Raw genomic sequence first — 25,320 nt, forward strand, 5'->3', positions numbered from 1 at the left:
TTGTGTTTAAATGGTTGATTTGAATAAAATTTGTGACGTTTAGATTTATCGGGTTTAGGAATTAAAGAGGCTTAAAATGTGATTTTTAATTGCATAAATCATTTTGGATAGTTTAATGTTTGTTGATGCAGCTAAAATTAAAGTTTGATTGATCAAAAACATGAAAATAAGTGGTCCAAGTTGCAAATTTAAGTCCGAATTAGTTTATTCATGAAAAGGAAATTACAAGGAGTTGAACGCACCCCTGATTTTTCATTGAGAATTACTCCCTCCACCACCCCATCTTCTCCCTACACCTCCCTATTTTTTTTTTAAATTTCAATTTTACCCTTTTTACTTTACCTTTACCTATTTTACTTTTTATTTTTTAAAACGCTAATCCCCTTTCACTTTCACTCAGCCGCAAGCCCCACCCCCACTCTTACTTTCTCTCTTTCTCTTCATTTCCATTTCCATTAACACATCATTCTCCATTTTCGTCGTTTCTTCTTTTTTTTCTTCTCTGCGTTGGTGGTGTGTCGTTCGTGGCGGTGGTGGTTCGTGTGTTTGAACTCCAACAGGTTAGTGGTTGTTTCCTATGCTTGTACGCATGATAGATGATAAATTGTTTGATGCATTTGATGTTTGTTGTGTTCTATGATGGTGTGCTGCATTTGTTATGTGTTGTGTTGTTGTTGTTGTTCATTCTGCACTTTATATGCCACTGTGTGTTGAGTTTTTGGCGTGAACGGAGCCCGCGAAGACCACAACGGAAGTCAGATATCTGCTGGGCCTTCAACGGATACCGAGATCCGTCGACGAATATGGATATTCGTTGAAGTCCCAACGGATATCCCGTTATGGCCTTTAGATTCTCTGTTTAATTTTTATTTTTGGATTTACTATTTTTTTTTTACTTGCAACACATTAGAATGAATGTTTTGCTTGCCTTTTCAAATTGAGTCTAATTGAGTCTATGGCTTTGATATCAACGTATGTGATTTGTATTATTAAAATTTGTCTGCTGGATAGGATGCCTTGCGATTGTACCTTATCATCTCTCCTGTGGTTCATGTTGAGCCACTTCGCTTTAGGAAGGAAGGAGTTTATAGTGTTGTCAGTGTCATTTTAACTTTTTCGAGATGTAGTTGATTAGCTGTTTAACTTTTTCAAGATATTTTAAGCTACTTTGCATCCAATTTCAAACATATATTTTCTGTATGTTACCTGATTTAATTAGTGTCCCAAACTAGTTATATTTTGAACTAGTTGTCTCACCAAATTTAACCTCTTTTGTCATTTATTTAAGTTGTTACTTTTACCTTAGCTTCATTTACTTCTTAAAGTCAGTTTTTTTGACATTGCCTGATCACAATTGTTGCTTATGTTTGTAAGATTTACTGCCACTATCTATGATGTTTAGCTACACCATTTGCTTTATTGGTGGTATAATTATTGTGTAATACTTACAATACTTACTAATATGTTACCACTTACCATTATTAAAACTGTATTATAAGTGGTTCCTTAGCTTTTGAAGTTTCTTGACAACCTTACCAATATATATGTAAGGTTCAACCGCAAGAGACTTAAAGGTTGTTCAGGGGGAGAAGACTGTAGGATAGCCCTATCAACTCTTTGTTGAGATTGTTGACAACATAAACTCTATATCACTCTAGTTTTTTATGATGACAACACTTTGCTTAATAACAGTGCATATGTTGTTGCATTACCTGTTCTTATGCTGTATTGATTGTTATATCTGCTGAACATGTTTGATGAACTGTGTTGTATGTTCCTATGTTGATTGTTTGATATATTTATGGAACATGCTTACATGCTTATGTGCGATGTGAAATGCTTTATCACATATATTTTATTGCACATTTTTTAATGTGAAAAACCACAAGCACTTTCATGAACTTATAACTGTGTGACAAAGTTATAGTACAGTCGACTACATTATTAATGGATTCGACTATGCTAAAACCTTTGTGTAGATTTTGAGAATCAGTGCTCCGTGATGTTTTGAGTTGAAAAGAATTTCAAAGTGTTTTTACATGTGACAGTCGACTTTGTCTGGTGTACATTCGACTATGTTTTTTATCTGATTTGGATTTCTGTTATGCTATTGCGCTCCAACGACTATATTTTTAAAAGTTAGTTAAGCATTGATGACTTGGTCAACTGTATTAAATGTGTGTTGATTTTTGTTGACTGAGAGCTACTATGTTGACTGTCTATTATAACTGTAATAATACAGTCGACTGAATTAGTAGCTTATTCGACTGAGAAACAATCTGACTAACAGAAAACTATAAATTGGCTGAACACGAATTATTCAGAAACTTTTGACGATCTAACATTTTCATTCTTGTTTCAGATTGAATTCTCTGTGTTATCAGCTCTAAGAATTCTCCAAGAAGACGGTGGTGATCTTTCTTGAGAGAGATTCAAAGGGAGAGAGCTTGCGCTCTCATTGTCTGATCAAATACTGCACAAGAAGGTGATTCTTGATTGATCACTGAAGGCTTAGCATCCTGTGAAGACTGCTGCATTTTTGTGAAGGCTTGACATCTTGTGAAGACTGCTGCATTTTTGTAAAGGCTTGGGATCTTGTGAAGACTGCTTGAATTGGACTTGTTGTGGTACATGGGTTTCACATTGAGGATTGTTCGACGTGATTTTAGATTGCAGAAGAGGGGATTCTTGCTGCAAGTCTGGTTTGGTTATTGCAGCTATATTTTGGTTGTGGGGTAGAGAGGAGATTTATATTTTTAACGTGAGGTCTTCTATAAATTCCTTGTTGTAAAAACCGCAACCATTATAGTGCATTTGTTTCCTGGGTTGGAAGGACACTAGATGTAGGCATTGTTGGCCGAACCAGTATAAAAACCAGTGTTTGATTTTCTCTATCCCTGCACTCTTTAATTTCAGTCGACTTTATATTTTACGCAGTCAACTACGTTTTTCCATTGCATATAAATTTTCATTACTTGCATTTCAAGAAAGTTCAAAAAGCTTTGTACTTTTGATAAAAGATTAAGATTTTGTTTTTGAAACATCACCAATTCACCCCTCCCCTCTTGGTGTAAATACGAAGCCTACCTATTTCCCAACACTTTTTACAATGTATGCTTGTGATATCTTTTAACAATAAGAAACAAATACTTCTATGGGAATCAAAGTTTAATCTGTTTCTACGAGTACTATATATAGAGTTCCTTTCTATAGGATGTGTTTGTGGTTATTCTTGTTATGCTTTGACTGTAGCTATTGAGAATATGATTTGGAGGTATGTTTGTAGCCCTTCTGCTACATTCTTTAGGTGTTAACAATTATGGGCCTCTAATGTTCAGAAAATAAAATATGCTTTGTTTAAGTTGGTATTTGAGGTGGTACCACATATAATAAAATATAACATAATAATGAGAGATGAATAAAGGTAATATAAAAAACTAGCAATAAAAAATCATGTGAAAGCTTATGCTTGCCTGTTTTCTTAAAACAAGAAACACAGAGAAAAGGTAATCCATAATGAAATGATGGAGATGAGAAGGAAACGTTATGGCTTAGATTGTAGCGTGTTATGCACATAGCAAAGTTAGCCGTAAGAAAAGAAGAGGTGGAATAATAGGTGCTTCAAGAAGTTGTTATTGACATCATTGAAGTTGAAGAAATTATCTGATTGCAAGATATAAAAGCTTATCTTCAAGAAGTGGACCCCAACAATGTACCATCAGTTGAAGGGTATATGGATGAAGAAACAAGTGAATCGGAAGAAGAATGCAGTGAAGAGGGACAAAGTGAAGATGAGGACGAAGATTCATTTCACACATCTACCAGTGAATAGAGTTAGGATGTGTTGGTGTACCCATGGATGATCATAAACCCATACTTTTAGAGTGGAGAAAGAAGAAGTTATGAAATCATTTATGTAATTGCACTTTGCATGTTATTTTGACACCTTTTGTGTTTGAGTACTTATTTTGCTAATTATAATTTATTCTGCAATGGTTTTGTGCGGATTAATTTTGCATTCTTATTTTCTGCTTCATTGTGTAGTAATGGCAAACAAAAACATCATCATCATCTTCTTCTCTTACTTTTCCTTTCCATTCAATTCTAAATATATATTGACCCAACAATTTTGTTTTTATGTTCAAGAATATGGCAACAGGTGGTTGTGACCCTCCTATTCCACCTTCAGGAAAGATAAGGAGAAGGGGAAGAAGAAATCTTATCAGATCAAGTTGTTGTCCTGTTTCAATAATGTAAATGCTTCAAGTAGTCAGCCATATACACTTAGCTCTACCTCCACTGCGATATCTGTTCCACCACCATTACAAGTTCCTGGTTTGACACCTACTCCACCATCTATTCCACCTTCATTGGAAGTTCCTGCCTTCACACCTAGTCCACAACAAGTTGTTGCTGATAAATGGAGATCACCCTCCCGCCATGTTGGTTCTAACCCAACAACTCCCACAAATATTGCACAAACACCTCTTACAGGGGATGGACTTCCACATTCAAGTTCAGCGGCAAATTTTGAAGATGTTTCGAACAATCGTCCAATCATTACACCTGTTGGAGGAGGGTAACAAAAAATGAATTTAATGTTGGTAATTGTATAATGTATTATTCTAATATTTGACTTTTATTTTGGTATAGGTTTTATCCAACAAAAACAACATCCAAAGCAATCACAACCACCATTAAAGTATAGTTTGATGAGCAATGGGTGACATGGGGACAAATCCCTTAGAATCGCAGAGATGTTTTCTTTGAGCGTTTTAAGGTACTCTTGTGTTTAATTCAAGTTTTGATTTGAAGTTTGATTGGAATGATTGATTTTAATTAGTGGAAATGTCCTCAATGTTCTATGAATTGTTATAGGTTTAATGTCTGAATAGATCCCTATTTTCGTACAGAATTTCAAATAGGTCCCTTTCTTTTTTGGCGTCTCAATTGAGTCCTTATTTTTGTAAAATTGAATCAAATAGGACCTTTCCGTCAAATTGAGATGACGTCATTAGGAAGGGTATGCTAACAGTGTAGTTTTTTATTACGTGGCATTAAAAACGTGACTGAATTGTATTTTTTTATTCTTGAATTGAAAAATGAAATATACAAAATATACTTCATTTTTTAATTTAAAAATTAAAAAAATACAATTTAGTCACATTTTCAATGCCACATAATAAGAAACTACACGGTCAACATACCCTTCTTAACAACGTCATCTCAATTTGATGGAAAGGCCCTATTTGATTCAATTTTAAGAAAATAAGGACTTGATTGAGACACCGAAAAAGAAAGGGACCTATTTGAGATTCTTGACGAAAATAGGGACCTATTGAGACATTAAACCATTGTTATACATAATGTTGTTTGGGTGTTTTATGTTGCTAAATGTGGTTAATTGTATGATTTGGATTTAGTGTAGTAAGAACTGTTTTGCAGAAAACAATATACTATTATAGTGCCCTGATGCAAAATGTATACCATAACTCTCTACAATCTTTTCATACTTCTCTACCTAAATGACCCATATGCTTGGTCTACTACCACTATAGCCCTTAAATTGCATAGTCTGCTTCGTGTCACATGGTTCCAGGAGAATATGACACAATGTGCAACCTTTGGGCAGCTTAGCCCCAACATCTGAAGCTTTACAAAAAGACAATTAGATGTTTTAATGAAAGAGAAATAGACAAATATTGATACTGTTTAGGAAACTTATAGTTGACTGAATTAAATCAATCATCTGTGTATAGATATAGAACACGTTGATCAAATTTTCTTTGCTTTGCTACAACTGCATCTTAATGTTTTTCTTTGTTGGTTCATGCTTGACAAAATGGGAAAGTAGAGATGATTTGTAGAATGGGCAAATTTTGGATTTAATTATACCTTTGTTTAGGTTTGTAAACACTGATTTCAAGCAAACCAAGAAAGTGGGAAAATATTATAGATGGAGATAGAAATTATCATCAAGAAAGAGAATGGAAGAAACTAGCACTAGTGCAGAAAGGGCTTTAGATGTCAATTATTTTGGGCTTTTAACGTCACCCCCAAAACCGACGTCTATGTGGGTGACGTTAATGGGACATCGTTTTTTGCAGGTGCGACGTCGATATAGACATCGGTTCAATTCAAAGAACGATGTCTACAAAGACATCAGTTGTTGTGCTAACCGACGTCTAAGGCTTAGACGTCAGTCTGTAACACTTGGGACGTCTATAAAGCCGTCAAACATTGCATTAACCGACGTCTTTGGGACATCATAGACTTCAGTTTGTGCATTAACCGACGTTTATGAAGTGATTGTTGTGTTTTGGTGCGGTTTTTGTCGTGTCTTGAGGTAGCGTAGTAACACTTCCTTCCTTTGCTAGTTTCTTCGTAAGAAAAAGTTGTGCCTTTTGGACTTCTCGTGACATTTCAACCCAAAGACGAACTTGGGTCGTTGCCTAGGTCCATTCCGACCGCCAACGAAAAAGAATACGGTGAGAATACACTGTATACTTTTTTGCTGATGGTCGGAATGGACATAGGCAACAACCCAAGTTCGTCCTTGGGTTGAAGTGCCATGAGAAATCCAAAAAATGAAAGTTTTCCTTACGAGGAAACTAGGAAAAGGAGAAGGTGCACTATGCTACACAAAGACACGACAAAAAAACCGCACCAAAACACAACGAAAACTCATTTTAATATGTTCAAATGAGAGATAATACATCAAAGATTACTTTAATAGGAGTAAAAACAACTTTAAATAGTTAAAATGAGAGGAAACTTACATGGAAATGCAGAGCAGCGGAGAGAAAAGGCAAAGACGATCAAAATGTGGGTTCGCAAACCGCTGGTTTGCAGTGTTATTTAACAAGAAATTAGACGTTTGTTGTACACAGAAACGACGTCTAAAAAAGCAAATACGTCGGTCGCTTGACTAATATGACGTCCATTTGATTTAAAAATTAACATTTCTGTTGTATATAGACATCGACTTGGCGGGATGAGACGTCTCGTGGGCGTAAACGAATGTCTTTTCACATACCTGGTAGGATTTTAGACGTCGGTACTTGAGGTAACTGACGTCTAGAATTGTATATAGACGTCAATGTGGCGGGATTCGACGTCTATAGGGCTGAAAAGAGTGATTATTCACCTGCCTGGCAGACATATAGGCGTCAGTTAGAACAGCCCGACGTCTATATGTCTGACAGGTAGGTGAGTAGCATTAATTTTCGCTATATAGACGTCGTGGCCCCCGTCAATGCGGCGGGATCCAACGTCTATAGGCTGAAAAGAGTGACTATTCACCTGCCTGACAAACATATAGGTGTCAGTTAGCAGGAGCTCGACGTCTATATGTCTGATAGGTAGGTAAGCAACATTAATTTCTGCAATATAGACGTCGGGCCCCCGCAGAACCGACGTCTATAAGGCTGAAGGAAATTACTCCTCACCTAACGGTCAGAAATATAGACGTCAGGTTGGAAGAGGCGACGTCTAAAATACTATAGACATCGGGGATCGACCTAAAGGACACCTATATTGCCAACTTATTTACGGAAATGCCATTGATCATCAATATATGTCGCGCTTATCCTTAACCGACGTCTAACGTGTGACGTTAAACAACATTTTTGCACTAATGTAGAAAACAAGGTAACATTCCTACAATATAAAATGTTGTTCAATAGTTTAAGTATTTGCTTTTTCTTTTGGTCCCTTTTCTAATGAAGCCTTTCCCTCGAGTCCTGTATGTTCTACAAATTTGACACTGTCTTAATTGTTAAGTTTATACAATAATGCTACAATTTATGTGTAAGTGTCAGGGTCACAACCTAAGAAAACTTTACCCAATATCAGTTTAAAGCTACCAGAATGTTCAAATACTAGTGCATAATGACCAAAAAAGTAATAAAAACCTATAATCCTTTAAAAAATAAAAACATTTTAATTCAATCATTGAACATTGAACCAACATTAATTTGATATATTCGATAACGAATCTAATCTAAACATAGAAAGACATCCTACCATCCTAACATTCTTCAACTATTTAACATATAACACAAATGAAACTTAAGATACAACAACTATACAAAGTAAAGATAATTTAGAATGATTGAGATAGTCATGTATGGATTCGACCTTGTATCACAAATGCCAAAGCCTGCACTGCTAAAGTAGTGGTCTTTCACAATAACTTATTGAGACTTGCACAAAATTAATCAGTAAGAATGCAACTTGAAGTTTGAATGCCCTCAACATCCACAAGCCAAGCACTCTTCTCTGTTTGTTAGAGAGCACACCATCCATCTTGGTATTATCATCCTCTTCCTCAACCGTAGGTTTTTCCTACATACACAATAGAAATGGTCAACATCAAATGTATAAACAAAATGAATAAGATTGATGACAATAAATTCTTATTACTTTGAGCAGAGAGGTATCAACGATGAACTTGATAGCATCAGCTGCTGCACGTGATCGCAGATAATACATCCCAGTCTTCAAACCCTTTTGTTTGAAAGCAAAAGGCAATAAATATCAAACAGTTGGTATAAAAATTCACAAGAGATCTAATTTCTAGGAAGATAAAGTTGATTTAGTAGTGAATCTGAATTCAAAAGGAAACCCAAGAAATAAACACAACCATTTAAAATTATCACTAAAAGGTCCAACTGTAAAAGCAAACATAAATCTAACATAAAAGAACATCACCTAACATAATCCATTATTGGAGAGAAATCCTGAACAAAATCTAATGAGGCTAGAATTTTAACTCGCTCAAACATAAAGGTTGATACCTTTGACCACGCATGGAAATGCAAAGAAGTCAGCTTTCCAAAGTTGGGTTGATCCATATGAATATTTAAGCTCTGGCTTTGATCTATGTAACATCCTCTGTCAACAACCATATCAACCAATGTCTTTTGTTTTATCTCCCAAATAGTTCTGACAATTTAAGGCAGAGTTAGCATGAAGTTCTTAAGAGTCATATGTTTAGCTAACTTACAAAATAACAATTCTCATACTTGTATATGAATTTTAGGTCATCAGTTATTTCTGGAATTTTCTGAACTGAACCGTCCTCATAGATTATCTTATTCTTGATTGTAGGAGACCAAAGTCCCATTTCAGTCAAGTCATGAAGTAAATGCTTGTTCACTACAGCACAACTCACCACTGAAATACAAACAGTTAAAACGCAAGATAGATCAACAAGTTATCAAACTATAATAAAATGGCACAAGAGTAAACCTTAAAACTCTGCGACTGTAGATATTAGAAGTATATGGCTAAAACACTTATTATTGCCAACAATATGGCTAGTAGATGCAGTTGGCATAGGGGCAACAAAAAGTTAATTTCTTACACCCGTCTTAGATATCATTTCCCGAAGTGCATCCCAATTCCAATGACTTGAGGGTATCACGCCCTACATGTCTGGCTGAAGAATTCCCTGCACATACAAAATCATCTAAGTAACAACATAAAAGCATCTATGATGTTTAGATTTCTAATTGAAAGCCTAAATATTAAGTTCAATATACATTCACTGCATTTTGAATATAACCCACACAAAAAAGCATGAGTAGAAAAGACTCTCACAACAATGTACCTTGCTCATCGGACTCCCACTATATGTTTCATAAGGACCCTCTTTTGCAGTCAATTCACAAGAAGTTTATAGTGCATGATAGTATATTATCTCAAATATATCCTTGTTTAACTGTTGAGCCTGTATCACATAACCATGTAGCCTATGAAATTGAAGAGCATCTAGCTTAAGCGGTAAACGAATGTGCCGTTTGACTAATTCAAGTCAAATTCCTTAAGAATGTGATTTTTGTTGTTGTTGAATTATATCTGACATATACCATAAGAAAAGCACATAATGCTGGAATTCTAACCATTTAACATTCATCTTTTTTGTAAAAAGAGAAAGGTATCATGGAGGATTGAGGATGAAGAAAAGATAAAAAAGAATTTCCATACCAAAGCATCTCATAGATTATCTGAGATGTTTAAAAAAGCTCGAACACTAGGGAAAAAACCTGATTGGATGGGAGAAGAGGTTTGGAATGGTCTTTTGGAGAAGTGGAACATGCCACTTTATAGACAAAAGTGTGAAACCACTAAGAAGAACAGGACATCTGACAAGGGTGGTTGTTTGCACACTGAGGGATCCATCAGCGTGCATGAGCATGCTCGTCTGGTATGATAACATATCAATTTTATTTTACATTTCTACTCATTAATTTTACAAATATTTGTTGTTAACAACTTAAATCTTCTTTGGTTACAATCACATGAGCTTGGTCGGATAGTGCATGTTGATGAAATATTTTAGTAGACACATATTCGAGCATCAAGAGGACAATTTGTCGATGAAAGGTCTAGGCGGACATGTGTTAGTTTCTATTAACTCTATTATATTCTTTATTAGGTTTTAAATCTTATTTGGTCTATCTATTTAACGATAATCATGTATTCATTTAACAGGAAGAGTTTCAAGTAAGATTTTCTCAATTAAGATCTGAGACTAGATCTGTTGGTTCTTCAGCATGTGCTCCCCTAGACCTTGCAGATGAGGAAAGATTAAGGAACCAATGCTGGTTAGAGGTTGTTGGTGGAAGATACAAGGGACGAGTATATGGCATTAGAAATGTTAGTGCTAGAGATGACAGTGTCAATAGTTACATACAACAGACATAGGCATCTTCTTCTCAATAACCGATTGTGCAGGACATTTCTAACCTTCAAAATATAGTATCAACCTATGATGAGCAAATTCGGCAGATGAATTCTAAATTTGAAGGCTTTATTGGCTTCATATTGCATTACCTTCCACCTCCTGCAGCAGCAACTGCACAAGAATTTCTTCAATCCCAAATTCTTTCACAAACTAATGTTCAACAACCATAACAACCACAACAAGCACAAAAGGATCAACCACAACAGGATCAACCACAACATGAAAATCGTTATCAAAGAAATTACTAGTTTGTTTTTAGAGTAAGGCATCTAGGACTCAAACTTATTCTCTGGAAAACTTATTTGAACTTTTATTTCTTCTAATTGACAATTATGTAAACTTTTCTATTATGCATTAATGTTAAATGCTTGTCTTTGAGTTAAGACTTAACTTATATGTCAAATGTATGAATGGATATAATGGGCAGGTGCTGTGATTTGATGTCATTTGTGTGTTTGGAAATGGGTAAGTTTGATATTCATGTTACTGCTAAAACAAACTGTATATAAGTTATATATGGAATATCCGTATATAAATTATATACGGATAATCCGCATATAACTTATATACGGATTATCCGTATATAACACTAGCTACGACAATATTATATACGAATTTTTGCCCGTATGTAATCCGTATATAACCAAATATTATATACGGATTTTGGGTCTTATATACAGATTTTGGCCGTAGATAATGACGTTTTTTCTTGTAGTGCTAGAAATGTCTTATTTTTGATTGCAAATCTACTTTGATTAATTGTAAAATTGTCGTCAAATTAATTAAGAGTGTGCTTTAATTAATTTGAAATTCAGACAATAATCAATTAAATAATAATCTATGGATAATCGATGATGAATCTATCTTGAAAAACCAATAGAGTTAACTTTTTTTTATTATAATTGTTTCTAAGTTTTTTATTTATTCTTTAATTAAAATCACACATTCTTCAAACATTAATTTCATTAGCATAACTTTTCACTTTTATTTTTAAACATGGCATAACATCTATTAAATATTAGGCTTAAATCCTTTTTTGGTCCCTAAGTTAAGTTCTGATGTTCAGTTTAGTCTCCGCTTTTAAAAATGTCAACCTTTAGTCCCTAATGTATCAAATCAGTCCTCATGACAACACTTAATGAACAACAAATCACAAGTTTTCATACCTACGTATCCAATATTTTATGATTTGTTAACGGAAGGTGTTATAAACAACCAATCACTTAATGAAAAACTTGTGATTTGTTAACGGATATGACTGATTTAATACATTTTGCATATCATAGGGACTAAAAGTTGACATTTTTAAAAGCGGGGACTAAACTAAACATCAGAACTTAACTTAGGAACAAAAAAGAATTTAAACCTAAATATTAACATAAAATATTAAAGTATGCGGATAAACATTCAGAAAAAAAAAACCATCTATAAAGTCATTTGTTATGTTAAAAAAATATTAACACAAGTATATCTATTTATTTTTTAAAATTTGAAGTAAACCTAATTTTAAGATAGGTTAAAATCCAATTTCATAATATTAAAATTTAAAAACTTAAAAAAATCCAATTTCATAATATTAAAGTTTAAAAACTCAAATATATTTAACAGAATTAAGTATTATGAGTATTGAAAAATAAAGTTAAGTAATTACTTCCTATCACATTATTATCTTTATTTACACGTTTCTAAACCTTTAAAATAACTACTTAGATAAAAAAAAAAGATATAATTAGTTATTAAGTATATCTCTTTTATTCTTATAGTTATAACCATGTATACTATTATTAGTTGCATGAGATATATCAAACTTATCTTTTATAGTAGATATTGTGAACTATATTCAAATATAATAATTTCTCCAAAATTCTCGAAAGTTGGCAGGTAGAATAGAGACACCACCAAAATAAGCTAGAAATAATTTATAAACTATTTTCATAATTTCTTGATAGAAATAGAGATATATAAAAAACCATAAAAACAGAACAGAATAGGCTAAAAATAATTTCTTCCAAGATTATAAGAATTAAAAAAAATTGAATTATGGTACTGGAATTTGGAATTAAGCCAGGTGTTATTTAATTAATATTTATTTACTCATGATAACACCAATGATTTAAAAATCCAAGCCCTCCCCATCTTGTATCTGACTTCTCACTTTCCATATTTGATAAATAAATAGATGTAAAATAAAAAAAAAAGGAGGAATGTGAATGTAGGGTAATGGAGTTGTGTTGTGTAAACGTAGTGGTAAGGGTGAGCAGTATAGAGGCTGTTGTCCAATGAATGGTAGAATTGGATCCAATGGCATAGTTGGAGAAAGGTGGGCGTATAAATGGAAATCAGGCGTACATATAGCAGGTTGAAAAAACTGATCAGGATGCCGTACCAGAAAAACATGAACGAGGAAGCCAAAGCCAAAACCAGAAAACCCAAACCCAGTTTAATTTCCTCCATCAACACCAGTTCCCAGACACTCTTCTCCGCCATGGCGCGAAAACCACTTCTCAAGCAAACCCTAGCTACGCTCTTCCTCCTCTTCGTCCTCTATGCAATATTCAACGCCTTCTTCCACCCTACCTATTCCTCCGCCTTCGATTCCCCCTTCTCCTTCAACTCCGCCTCCTCCGTCCTCCTCGCTGCCAGCGGCGCCAAATTCCCCACCGTAAAAGTCTTCCTTTACGATCTCCCCAGCAGGTTCACCCACGGTGTCATCCGCCACCACGCCCTCGCGCGTGGTGCACACTTCTCCAAAAAACACGATGACGTCTCCTCCCTCAAGTACCCTGGCCACCAGCACATGGCCGAGTGGTACCTCTTTGCCGATCTCTCCCGAGCCGATTCCGACCGATCAGGTTCGCCCGTGGTTCGCGTCATGGATCCCGAGGAGGCCGATTTCTTCTTCGTGCCGTTCTTCTCGTCGCTGAGTCTGATCGTGAACCCGCCTCGACCTCCCGGCTCGGGTGCCAGTTTGGAGAAACCGATCTACAGCGACGAGGAGAATCAGGAGGCGCTGGTGGAGTGGCTTGAGGAGCAGGAGTATTGGAAGAGGAGCAACGGGAGGGACCACGTGATCGTGGCTTCGGATCCGAATGCGATGTACCGGGTTATCGACCGGATAAAAAATTGTGTGCTGCTTGTCTCAGATTTCGGGCGGTTGCGACCCGACCAGGGATCGCTGGTGAAGGATGTTGTTGTACCCTACTCGCACCGTATCAAAACGTACTCTGGTGATGTCGGTGTCGCCGATCGCAAGACCTTGTTATTTTTCATGGGCAATCGGTATCGCAAAGAGGTATTGTCTTCTGTTGTGATCGGGACTTTGGATTTCAATTTTAAGATACTGAATTGTTTATGTGTAATTTGATATTCTATAGCTCTACCCCGAGTTTTGAATTCGCTGTTGTCCATGAGATTGGGGGAGATTGTCAAAAGCCGTGGAACATTTTTTAAAACATTGGTTCTACCTGGAACGGGAAAAATTAAATTTAGCTTGTACATTTAGAATCAATGGTGGAATTAACGTGGTGCTGGAGGGCAAATGAATTGATCTAGTTGGGAGAATTCGCGCTATGAACTTTTGAAAACGTCTTTTAGTTATGAATGTAGTTTTAAGCAACAAATAGAAGGATGACGGATGCAATTCGATTTTAGTATTTTATTGATGTATTATCGGATTGGGGTAATATTGTACTTTTTGGGTGGTATTGTATTCTGTGTTGTATCAATAGCACTAACTATCTTCATTAGGTTTCCCCATTTTGTTTTCATTTAAATGTTCTAGCATGATGCAGTAACACTGTTGTTTTCCTTGTATATGCTTAAATAACCTGAACATCACTGCCGATTTTGGATGGTTTACTTTTCTTGTATTGAATTATTGTTGCTCAAATCTGTTTCACAGGGAGGGAAAATCCGTGATATACTCTTTCAAATTCTTGAAAATGAGAAGGATGTCATAATAAAGCATGGAGCACAATCCAGAGAGAGTAGGCGGGCAGCTTCACAAGGAATGCATACATCAAAATTCTGTTTACATCCTGCTGGAGATACTCCATCAGCCTGCCGACTGTTTGATGCTATAGTTAGCTTGTGCATTCCAGTCATTGTCAGTGATAGTATTGAGTTGCCTTTTGAAGATACTTTAGACTACAGAAAATTTGCTGTGTTTGTAGAAACTACTTCTGCTATAAAACCAGGATATTTGGTGTCAAAATTGAGAGCTGTGTCCAAACAAAAAGTCTTAGAATACCAAAAGAAACTAAAGGAGGTTAGTAGTGCTGCATAATTTATTTTTGCTATGGTATTTTTGCTAAGCTAAAGGCGTGCCATTACTACATTCTTTCTTTCACTCCACCTGTTGCATTTTTTAATCCCTTGTAAAGTATAACAGAATCAGTACATAGAAGGATATTTGGTGGACTTTGATTGATATTGCAAATTATAGCTATTTCCTTATGTAAGGATACACAGAATTCTGTCAAAATCTGATGTTTTTATTTGTCTGCTTTATTTTCTGTTTTGACATTCTGTTAGTTTGTTAGCTGTATGCCCAGAACGTGTCTCCACCAGTTTCCATTGTTTCTGTTGTTCACAAATCCCCCGTTATTTCCACTGTACCCACACACAATTTCACTATGTTTTCCCTTTGGCATAATAGACTAGGTCAACCTTCAGTTGCTGTTTTCCATAATGTTCTCAAACGCTGTAATACGTCTCCACCAAATAAAACTACTGCAGATTTCTGTGTAGCATGTTGTATGGGAAAGTGTCAGCAATTACCTTCTTACACTTCCTTAAGCTCTTATACTGCACCCTTACAACTAGTCTTTTGTGATCTTTGGAATTCTTCGCACGTAAAATCTTCTATGGGTTATATTATGTTTCATTCATTGATGCCCATGGTAGATATACTTGGATTTATTTTTTAAAACAAAACTCTGACACCTTGAATGCTTTTAAACAATTTAAATCCTTTGCTGAACTTCAACTCAATCATAAGATTAAGTAAATTCAAACTGATTGGGGTGGTGAATTTAGACCTTTCACATCTTAACTCAGTGGGCATCATCACTGTTTAATTTGTCCTCATACTCATCATAAAAAATGGTATTGTTGAACGTAAAAATAGGCATATTGTTGAAATGAATCTTACTCTTCTTTCTCAAGCATCTTTGCCTACGACTTTCTGGGACCATGGCTTTCACACTGCTATTTATATTTTTAAGAAGGCTTCCTCGTCCCATCCCTTGTTGACTCCATTTTTTCAAAATTTTTGGTTGTGCTTGTTATCCTCACACTTTTCCTTATAACACCAATAAACTACAGTTTAGGTCCACTGCCTGCACTTTTTTGGGGTATTCCTCGTGTCACAAAGGATACAACAAATGTCTTGATTCCAATGGTAAAATCTTTATTTCTAAGGATGTTATCTTTGATTAACACACTTTTCCCTTTGCCACTCAAACTCAGACTCCTTTATTGTCCTCTTCATCTTCCCACAGCCAGCACTTCCTTTATTCCCTCTGTTCAGTCTCCTACTGGGTCTTCTTCACAACCTGCACCGAGTTCTGTTCTTCCTTTGTTAAACCCACCCATCCCATGCAAACCCATTCCAAATTTGGTAGTGTCAAGCCTCGTCATTCTCCTACCTTACTTTTTACTGTTGCAGTCAAGCAAGCTTTCTCCTCTCCTCTTTGGAGACAAGCAATGCAATCTGAATATGATGCCTTAATAGCTAATGATACGTGGCATCTCACTTCTCTTCCTCCTGGCCGGACTGCTATTGGCTGCAAATGGGTTTTTCATATTAAAAGAGAACCCAGATGGTACTGTAAATAAGTACAAAGTCCATTTAGTGGCCAAAGGTTTTCATCAAAAGTTTGGGTGTGACTATTTTGAAACTTTTTCACCTGTTATAAACCTTGTTACAGTCCACATCATTCTTACTTTGGCTCTTACCAACCATTGGTCTATTCAGCAGATTGATGTAAATAATGCCTTCCTCAATGCCATTCTTCATGAAGATGTTTACATGACTCAACCTCCTGGTTTCTAGTCCACTGATTCCTCTCTTGTTTGCAAGCTTCAGTGTTCTATGTATGGTCTCAAACAGCCCCTCCGAGCTTGGTATGACAGGCTCACCTCTACTTTGATCAGTTTTGGGTTTGTGCAGAGTAAATGTGATCCTTCTCTTTTAGTCCTTACCACTGCAGTGGACATAATTGTTGCTGACATAATTCTCATGGGTTCCTCCACCACTCTGCTGCAATATTCATTTTCAAAATTACATGCTGTCTTTACTCTCAAACAACTTGGTGAGCTTGACTATTTTTTGGGTATTGAGGAAAAGCATCTCCCTGAAGTTCTTTTCTTCTCTCCCAAACTGAATTCATTCGTGATTTGCTTGAAAAGGCAGGCATGGCTGATGCTAAGGGTATTTCTACTCCTGTTCAAGGTGGCTTAAAACTCAGCAGGTTCGGATTTGATTATTTTGATGATCCGATACTCTATAGGTCTATTGTTGGTGCATTGCAGTATATTACTATCACCATACCTAAGATTGACTACAGTGTCAATGAAGTTTGCCAATTCATGTCTTAACCATTTGACAGAACACTGGAAGGCAGTCAAACATATACTGTGCTATCTCAAGGGCACCATTTGTTATGCTCTGAAACCTTCATCCTGCTTCTAATTCTGCCCAGTACACTCTCACTGCATACTGTGATGCAGATTGAGCATCAGAGGTTAATGACAGAAGATCAACCTCTGGTGGTTGTATATTCTTTGGAAATAATCTGGTCTCCTAGTGGTCTAAGAGACAAACACCGGTTGCCTGTTCAACCACTGAAGTGGAATATAGAAGCCTTGCAATTACCGCATCTGAAATTTTGTGGCTGCAGTCTCTTCTAAAGGAGTTAAATATTCCCTGTCCTACACCTATCATTTACTGCCACAACCAAAGCACTGTTACCCTCCGTCATAACCCCGTGTTACACACTAGAACAAAGCACATGGAGCTGAATATCTTTGTTCGGGAAAAATTGCTGGATTCCTCCTTAGTTGTTATTCATATTCCTGCCCAGGATCAACTTGCTGATATATTGAAAAACTCCCTTTCTCAAGCTCATTTCTTTTTTCTGCGTTCCAAACTAAGTTATTAATTATTTTCAATAACTTTGGGTTTGAGGGGGACTGTTAGGATACACATAATTCTGTTAGAATCTGATGTTTTTATTTGTCTGCGTTATTTTCTGATTTGGCATTCTGTTAGCTTGTTAGCAGTATTATCTTTTCATTTCTGATTTTTAGTATTTACAAATATTCTGTTATATATAAGACCATGTATTCAGGGTTACAAGGTTAAGGTGAATAATATTTTTCATTCTTCGGTGACCTCTGTTTTTCTGAGTAGTAGAGTAGGTTTTCTAACACCTTATCTTATCCTGATTCTCTCTCCTTTATTATTTATGTGTATTCATATACAGCGATTTGTATTGATCGGAAGACAAGTTCCCTCATTATGATTATTTAACTCAGGAGCTAGTTAGTTATTAATTATTCATCAGTAAGAGGCTGCTAATTTCTCATTGTTTTCCTGTTATGGTACTTGTACCTTTGATGTGAAAAGTTTGATTAAGAGCATTAATTCTAGATTGATTATATTTTGAAGATTTCCCCTGGTTACACGAGGCTTTAATTTAGTTTAAACTTCTTTCAGGTTAAGCGATACTTCGAATATGAAGAACCCAACGGGACAAGTAATGAAACCTGGCGCCAAGTTACAAAAAAACTTCCCTTGATTAAATTGATGATTAACCGTGAGAAAAGGCTTTTTGGAAGGGAATCGGTGTGCTCTTGTGTATGCACAAACCAAACTTCAGTTAGAACCCTATAGCACTTGCCCTTCTATCAGGTTTGGCATTCCGTGAAATCAGGGGTCAGTTTTGTCAGGACGTTCCGAGGTGATGAGGACACATTTGAATGAGCGATAATGATGGTTGTAAATATGGTTTCTCTCATTTCGCAGATGGGTGACTTGACGAAACTTGATAATCTCAGTCAACAACTTGGTCCACCAGGGAATGCTTATGAGATATGCAACAGAAAGTTATATGTGCAATTATCATTATCCATTAAATTAAAAATCCTTTTAATGTAGTGAGGGGTTTGACTCAAGTACGATATGTCGAGTCTTCTGTGCATAGCTTGTCACCTGATATGTACTGCGAGTATACCCAACAAGTTCTGTTGTAGATTCCAGTATGCCCCTTTTAAGTTTAAGCGTTCAGATTTAGAGTAGAAAGGAAAATTAACATTATAGCGCGATTGAATTGTACAGGATGAGAATAAAGGCATTATTATTCTTTTGCATCATAATATAGTCTCTTTCTTGGTTTGATTATATACCAGTAGCACTAATACTGTTGCATCGTTTACTGACGTGGGACATGATAAGGGACTCGTTAGAGGTTTGTTATGCAGTGAGGGGGGAATTTATGACAATGGTTTTGCAATTTTACATGGACTTTATCGAAATGGATCAAATTTAAACGAAATATTTATACATGTAAGTCTTGTTTGAAAAATGGCTTCATATTTCAATATAAGATTTTGAATTTTGGTTTTGACAAGCACTACAAAATGAAGAATTTGTATTTCAATGCCCGACTCTGGATATGACTTTTCTGTTTTTAATGTGTACGAGAATATTTATTGAAGTCCTTCAACTTTATGTAGACAGTATCCCACCATGACTCTGGCTTCCAATAACATTCTCATCGTTAACTTCCTCACTTTCGCAACTAAAAGATGCAAATTAGTCACCCTATCCCTGGCCAACAAGTACCAAGCATAGCCAACAAATCTGTATTAGTTAACATTATTTAAATCGATTTTTAAATTCAAATTCATATTTTTGAATTTTAAATTCAATACAGCTAAGTGGATTCAGATTGGATCCTCTTTTGGATTTTGAAAATTCAAAATTTAAGTAGAGCTAAGTAAATCTTAAGTTAAGATGGCCTGAGTCCAAGGTCGAGCGAAATCGATTTAAAAAGAAGGACAAGTTAAATAGATTCAAGTAGAGTTGAGTTGACTTAGCTTGAAGAATCAAGACAAGTTAGTATAAGTCAGAGGTCGAAATGAGTTAACCCGATCGAAGATTTAAAGTGTTTATTAAGATCAAAGGTTGATGTGAATCAGTTTGGACCGAAGATAAAGTTGACTGTTTGCATTGAAGGTTAAGGTGAGTTAACATAGATTAATAGATGGATTTGAGTCATCACGAACCCAGGGTCGATCTGAGTTAGCCAGGTTGAAGAATTAAGCTGAGATAGCAAGATATTGGATATCGTGATATGTTGACCTGGGTCGAAGAATGGAGTTCAGTTGGCTTGGGACGAAGAGCTGAGTTGTAGCATAGTGAAGAGCTTGAGTTGAGTCGATTAGGACCAAAGGTCAAGCCAAGTTAGCCTGAACTAAAGGTTAAATCTAAGATAGGTCAAGCCTAGACGGGTCGAGTCGAAGATCGAGTTGTGATTGCTCTAATTAAAGATAAAGGTGAGTTGGCTTGGGTTAAATGTCAAACTGAGTTGGTCCTATATAAATATTGAGATGAGTTAGCCTAAGTTAAAGAATCAAGACAAGTTCGCCTGGTTGAAGGTTAAGTGAAGTTAACTTGGGTTAACCCAAGTCGAAGAATCAATCGTAGTTGGCTTGATATGAAATTTGAGATGAGTAGGCCTAGGTTAAAGGCCAAGTTAAGTTAGTTCAGGCCGAAAAATCAAGACGGGTTGACCTAATATGAAGATCGAGATGAGTTGGTCGAAACCAAATAATCATGACAAGTCTGCCTAAGTTGAAGGTCGAGCTGAGTCGATCTCGTTTGAAGGTCAAAGACAATCGACCCTAATCGAAGGTCAAGCCAACTTGTTTGTATCTGAAGCTATTATTGAGTCAGCTCGGGCTAAAGAATCAAAACGAGTCAACCCAATCAGTCTAAGTTAAAGAATCGAGTTGAGTTAATTCGGTTCATGTTCTAGCCTAGTTAGCCTTGGTCGAAGTTTGATCCCAGTTGGCCTCGACCAATTTAAGTTGGTTTAGCCTAATATGAAGGTCGAGATTAGTTAGGACAAATGAAAATTGAGTTGAGTTTGTCAGATATGAAAGTCAAGATAAATCGATCTAGACTAAAGGATTGAGATGAGTTAGCTTGGATTGAAGGTTTAGTCGAGTCAGTCCTAACTGAAGGTTAAGTTAAACCGACTTGGGCCAAAGGTTTAGCAAAGTTCATCGGGTCAAAAGTTGAGTCGAGTCAATCCTGATTGAAAGCTTAGTCAAGTGAGATTTTGTTGATGGTCAAACCGAATCAAGCTTAGATCAAAGGTCATAATAACTTAACCCATGTTAGATGTCATGACAACTTAGCTCGTGTTAGAGTTCGAGATAAATCGATCCTAATAGTCAAGTATATTTCATCAGTGTCACTAAATTTAATTTAATTGATAAAATTGATTCAATTTAAATTTATTAATTTTTTGTATGGATACAATTGCCTTTGACTTCCAATCGAACCATCAGAGTCCTATTTTCTTTATTATCTAAGGCACCACAAACACTTGCCTAAAGAAAATCGTAGTCTCCTAAGAAAAGAAAAAAAGTCACAAAAATGGAGACCATGAGACAAATTAATTTCTCCTTGTTTTTACAAAAAAATATATACAATTTATCCTCTACCTACACATAATTTTTTTAGATCTATATTTTAAGGCAAAACCTATGGATTTCCATGTTACTTTTACAAAAATACAACTTCCTCACATCTATAATGTGCTCAATGAATCTGTCACAAACTCTATATAAAGTAAATTAGCATTACTGATTATGGAGTGACTAAATATGCATTGTTTCATATGTCGTGTTGAGAGGTTGTTACCCAATTCACGTCTCTTAAGTATCAATCTTAATCAGTCACTTGGTTACACTTGTTATACTCCATCACTTTTGTATTGGCTAGTAATAATTTGACACCTGCATTTGATGTACAACCATATATACATTTATGGAATCTAATTTTCATTGTAACCCCTAACAAATAGTCCCAACTCCATCACATCTTACTCAAAGTATAAGAACTCAATCAATATTAATAATAACCTTAGGTATAAAATTGCAGTAACTTTTTAGGCATATAAATAAGGAAAATAAAATGTACATACTTGAAATAGTTTGATCCTCAACTGATTGCCATTGTCACAAAAATTTTAAACATATAAAAGGACATTGATAGCAATCCAAGAATGGAAATGATAATTTGGACGATTTATGTTTCATTCATAGCCTTGTAATTAGTTGTGTTATGTTAATTATTTTTTCTGTCTATTTTACCTTGTCTAAAAATAACCCCATTTCTATAATTCCATATGGTCCATATGATTTCTATCCATAAACTCTTCCATATTTTATTGTGTTTTTTTTATTTGTATTAAATTGAAGTGCTTTAAATGGGTTTTAGGTTTGATGTAGTTAACTAAACTAGCTTCCACTTAACTATCACACAAATTCTCAACTCATTGTGCTCTTTTGCAAGCACATTTTCATTTTGCTCATTACATAACTCACACAAGCTATTAATATGCACTCTCCTACTTATTAACTTATCCATTGTTGGTACTTTATTAAGTAACACTCTCCACCCAAAGTATTGTGCATCAGGTAAAGCATGAACATTCCAAAAATATTTAAACATTGTCTCGTTCTCCCCAATTAGGTTATGTTGCAGAGTGTTATATGCAAAAATGATAGAAAATAATCCCACCTCATTAAATTTTCCAACTCATTTGTCATCTCTTCCTCTCCTAAGATGTTGGACATAAATAAGTTGATAAAACTATTGTTGTTGACATTTTTTTCATATAAATCTTTCCTCCAAATTAGTTCCCAATCCCATGATCCATCTCTCTATTTCCCAACCTGATATATCAATTTTTTGTTAGAAATTGAGATTAAGTATAGTCTTAGGAACCTATCCCTAAGAGGTATATTTTCCACCTATATTTTTTCTCAAAATTTTACAATGTTCCTTCTCCCTACCCTCTAACTTACACTATTGTCAAACTAGTTATTAAGAGCCCATTCCCAACATATAATGCAAATATCTTTCCATCACCACAACCTTTCCATTATTGAGTTTTGTAGTTTTATATTCCTCTATGAGCTATATTTAAATACAAGCACATCCTTCCGCAACCCTTATTTTTATGTTCCTAGCCTCTATTTTCATTTTGCCAACAAAACTGTATTCAAATTTCATATTTCTCTTATGTCCAACCTACCATCTTTCTTTGATTTCAAATATTCTCCATTTGATACAAGCTATCTTTTTACTTTCTATCCCCAATCCCATAAAAATTTTCTTTATATTTTCGTTATTTTTTTTACATGTACCTTTTTGTGCTAAAGAATGACAAGTAGAATAATGGAAAAGATGAAAGATTGACTTAGATAGGTACACATGACCCGTAAATGTCAGTTTTATCCCTTTCCATCTAGACAACTTATTCCTAATTTTAAGCACCACTTCATTCTATAATTGTTTTTTTTTTTTCGAGGGTTCTCTCCTATCATTACAAAGATACTTAAAAGGTATCTTCACGTGGTTGAAGTTAGAAACCTTGAGAAATTTTCTATTGTGTCCTTCTCAATTTTCCATCACTCCAATTTTTGTTTCTGCGTTAGGTCAAAGCATCTTAAGATAGTCTTTATGGTTATTAGATTTTCTTTGTTAATTTCACACATTATATCAATAAACTGTAGAAAATAAACCTTTATTCCTTTTTTTTTCTACCTTAACTCCTTTAAACATATTTTTATGTGTTGATTGCCTCGCCATCCCTATTAGTCCCTATACGACAATCATAAATAGGAACAAGGCAATTGGGTCCCTATAATAACCCATTGTATGATAACCTATTGTGATGGTACGATATACACTAGTAGATATGGATAGAGGTTTATGTAAGTAGTTTATCAAAGTGTGTATATTCAAATGTTTAAACATTTAAATCTTTATATGTTATTGATATATAATAATCCAAGTTGAAAACACACATAAAGATCTATTTCTTCTTGCATTTCATTTTAACTTACACTCCAATAGAGTTGTGAAATGACATATTCACCCATATTTTCTTCCTTTTATCTTCTTCCCCCTTTCTTTATCTCCTTCATGCTTCACCTTCTTCTTCCTTCATGACGTGTAAAGCCTTAAATTCTGGGTGTCAAAGGTTATTGCAAAAACCATATACTTTAAAATTACTTATAGTGCAGAAAAATATTTTTCAAAAACCTCAATATTTAAAGCCTTGTTCAATTACATTATTAAAAAATAATAAAAATAACGAAAAAAATAAAGCCTTAAATTTTTCAAAACAACTTTTCCATTTAAAACATGAGTGGGCTCATATGGACTGTTTAGAGTTGCATCCCAACCTCCTTTATCCACAGATTCAAGAAAGATTTGCATCCTTATTTTCTAAAATGCATAGTTTTCTCCAGCAAATAGTGGTGGTCTATTTGTGAAAGCACCTTCACCAAAGGTTTGAGAATTAAAAGTCATTTTCCAAGATCAGTCGATTAATCAAAAATAGTAATCGACTTATTTTTTAAATATTTTATGAAAACCAGCTTTGGTGCCAATTGTTAAAATAGAATGACTCAATTTCTCACACCAAAAGGGGGGGAAGGGGGTTGAATTGGTGAAGTATAAAAACAATTTTTTTTTTAAATCTTTTTCACAAAAATGATGCCTTTATATTTTTCTTGAAACGTAAGGTAAAAAATTTTCAATGCAGCGGAAACTTAATTGAATAAGTACAAAAAGAAGTCGATTAAATGTAGAAGAGTAGGGACTAGAAAATTCAAACACTGCATTTTTATACTGGTTCGACCAACCAGCCTACATCTAGTGTCCTTGCAACCACAGGAAGCAAATGCACTATAATGATTAAGGTTTTTTTACAACAAGGTTTTTACAGAAGACCTCACGTCAAAAATGTAAAACACATATCTAACCCTCTAATCAAAATATAGGCAATACATAACTAGACCAACAACAAGAATCCCCTCTCCTACCGTCTAAAACCTTTGAGACACTCTCAAAGTCAAGAACACACACGTTCTTCTTCCTGTAGTCACAACAGGGAACCTCAAACCAATCTTCAAAAAATTGCAGAATCTGATTTCGCAGTAACACCCAAATGTGCAGAATTATCGGCCTTTGAAAACGCAACAGTCTTGTTCTTCAAGAAATCACAAGTAGTTGATCACCACGATAACTCTTGTTTCTTGGAGTTTTTCCCTCTTTCTGTAAAATCACAACTTTCTGTAAAAGATATCAAAATGTTAGAATCACAAAAGTTCGTACATAATTCAAATTCGCGTCAATTTATAGAGTAACACATCACAGGCACATTTTAATCGACTAAGCTACTAATGTAATCGAATATAACAATTCCGTTACAACAGTTAGCAACAAACACAACAATTAATTGAATGCGCAATTAATGTAG

At 35.1% G+C, this 25,320-nt stretch overlaps 1 protein-coding gene across 7 annotated transcripts; it reads left to right on the forward strand.

Moving 5' to 3' along the window:
- Nucleotides 1-12,920: 12,920 nt before the first annotated feature.
- Nucleotides 12,921-19,154, forward strand: LOC106768279 (probable arabinosyltransferase ARAD1). Of its 7 annotated transcripts, XR_002668471.1 has the most exons (5): nt 12,923-14,042; nt 14,652-15,017; nt 17,162-17,223; nt 18,471-18,665; nt 18,780-19,154. XR_002668471.1 is itself a non-coding variant. In XM_022783082.1 (4 exons), exons 1-4 carry the CDS (start codon nt 13,083-13,085, stop codon nt 17,660-17,662), a joined length of 1,689 nt encoding a protein of 562 aa, XP_022638803.1. In that variant the 5' UTR covers nt 12,921-13,082; the 3' UTR covers nt 17,663-18,145. The 7 variants fall into 7 exon arrangements, 5 of the variants coding, with proteins under 5 accessions (XP_022638803.1, XP_022638805.1, XP_022638807.1 ...); XM_022783082.1 differs by lacking the exons at nt 18,471-18,665; nt 18,780-19,154 and adding an exon at nt 17,362-18,145 and having other exon boundaries at nt 12,921-14,042; XR_002668472.1 differs by lacking the exons at nt 18,471-18,665; nt 18,780-19,154 and adding an exon at nt 16,728-17,064 and having other exon boundaries at nt 17,162-17,179.
- The last annotated feature ends 6,166 nt before the right edge of the window (nt 19,155-25,320 follow it).

Source organism: Vigna radiata, chromosome 7, assembly GCF_000741045.1.
Source record: "Vigna radiata var. radiata cultivar VC1973A chromosome 7, Vradiata_ver6, whole genome shotgun sequence".
NCBI classification, from domain to species: Eukaryota; Viridiplantae; Streptophyta; class Magnoliopsida; order Fabales; family Fabaceae; genus Vigna; species Vigna radiata.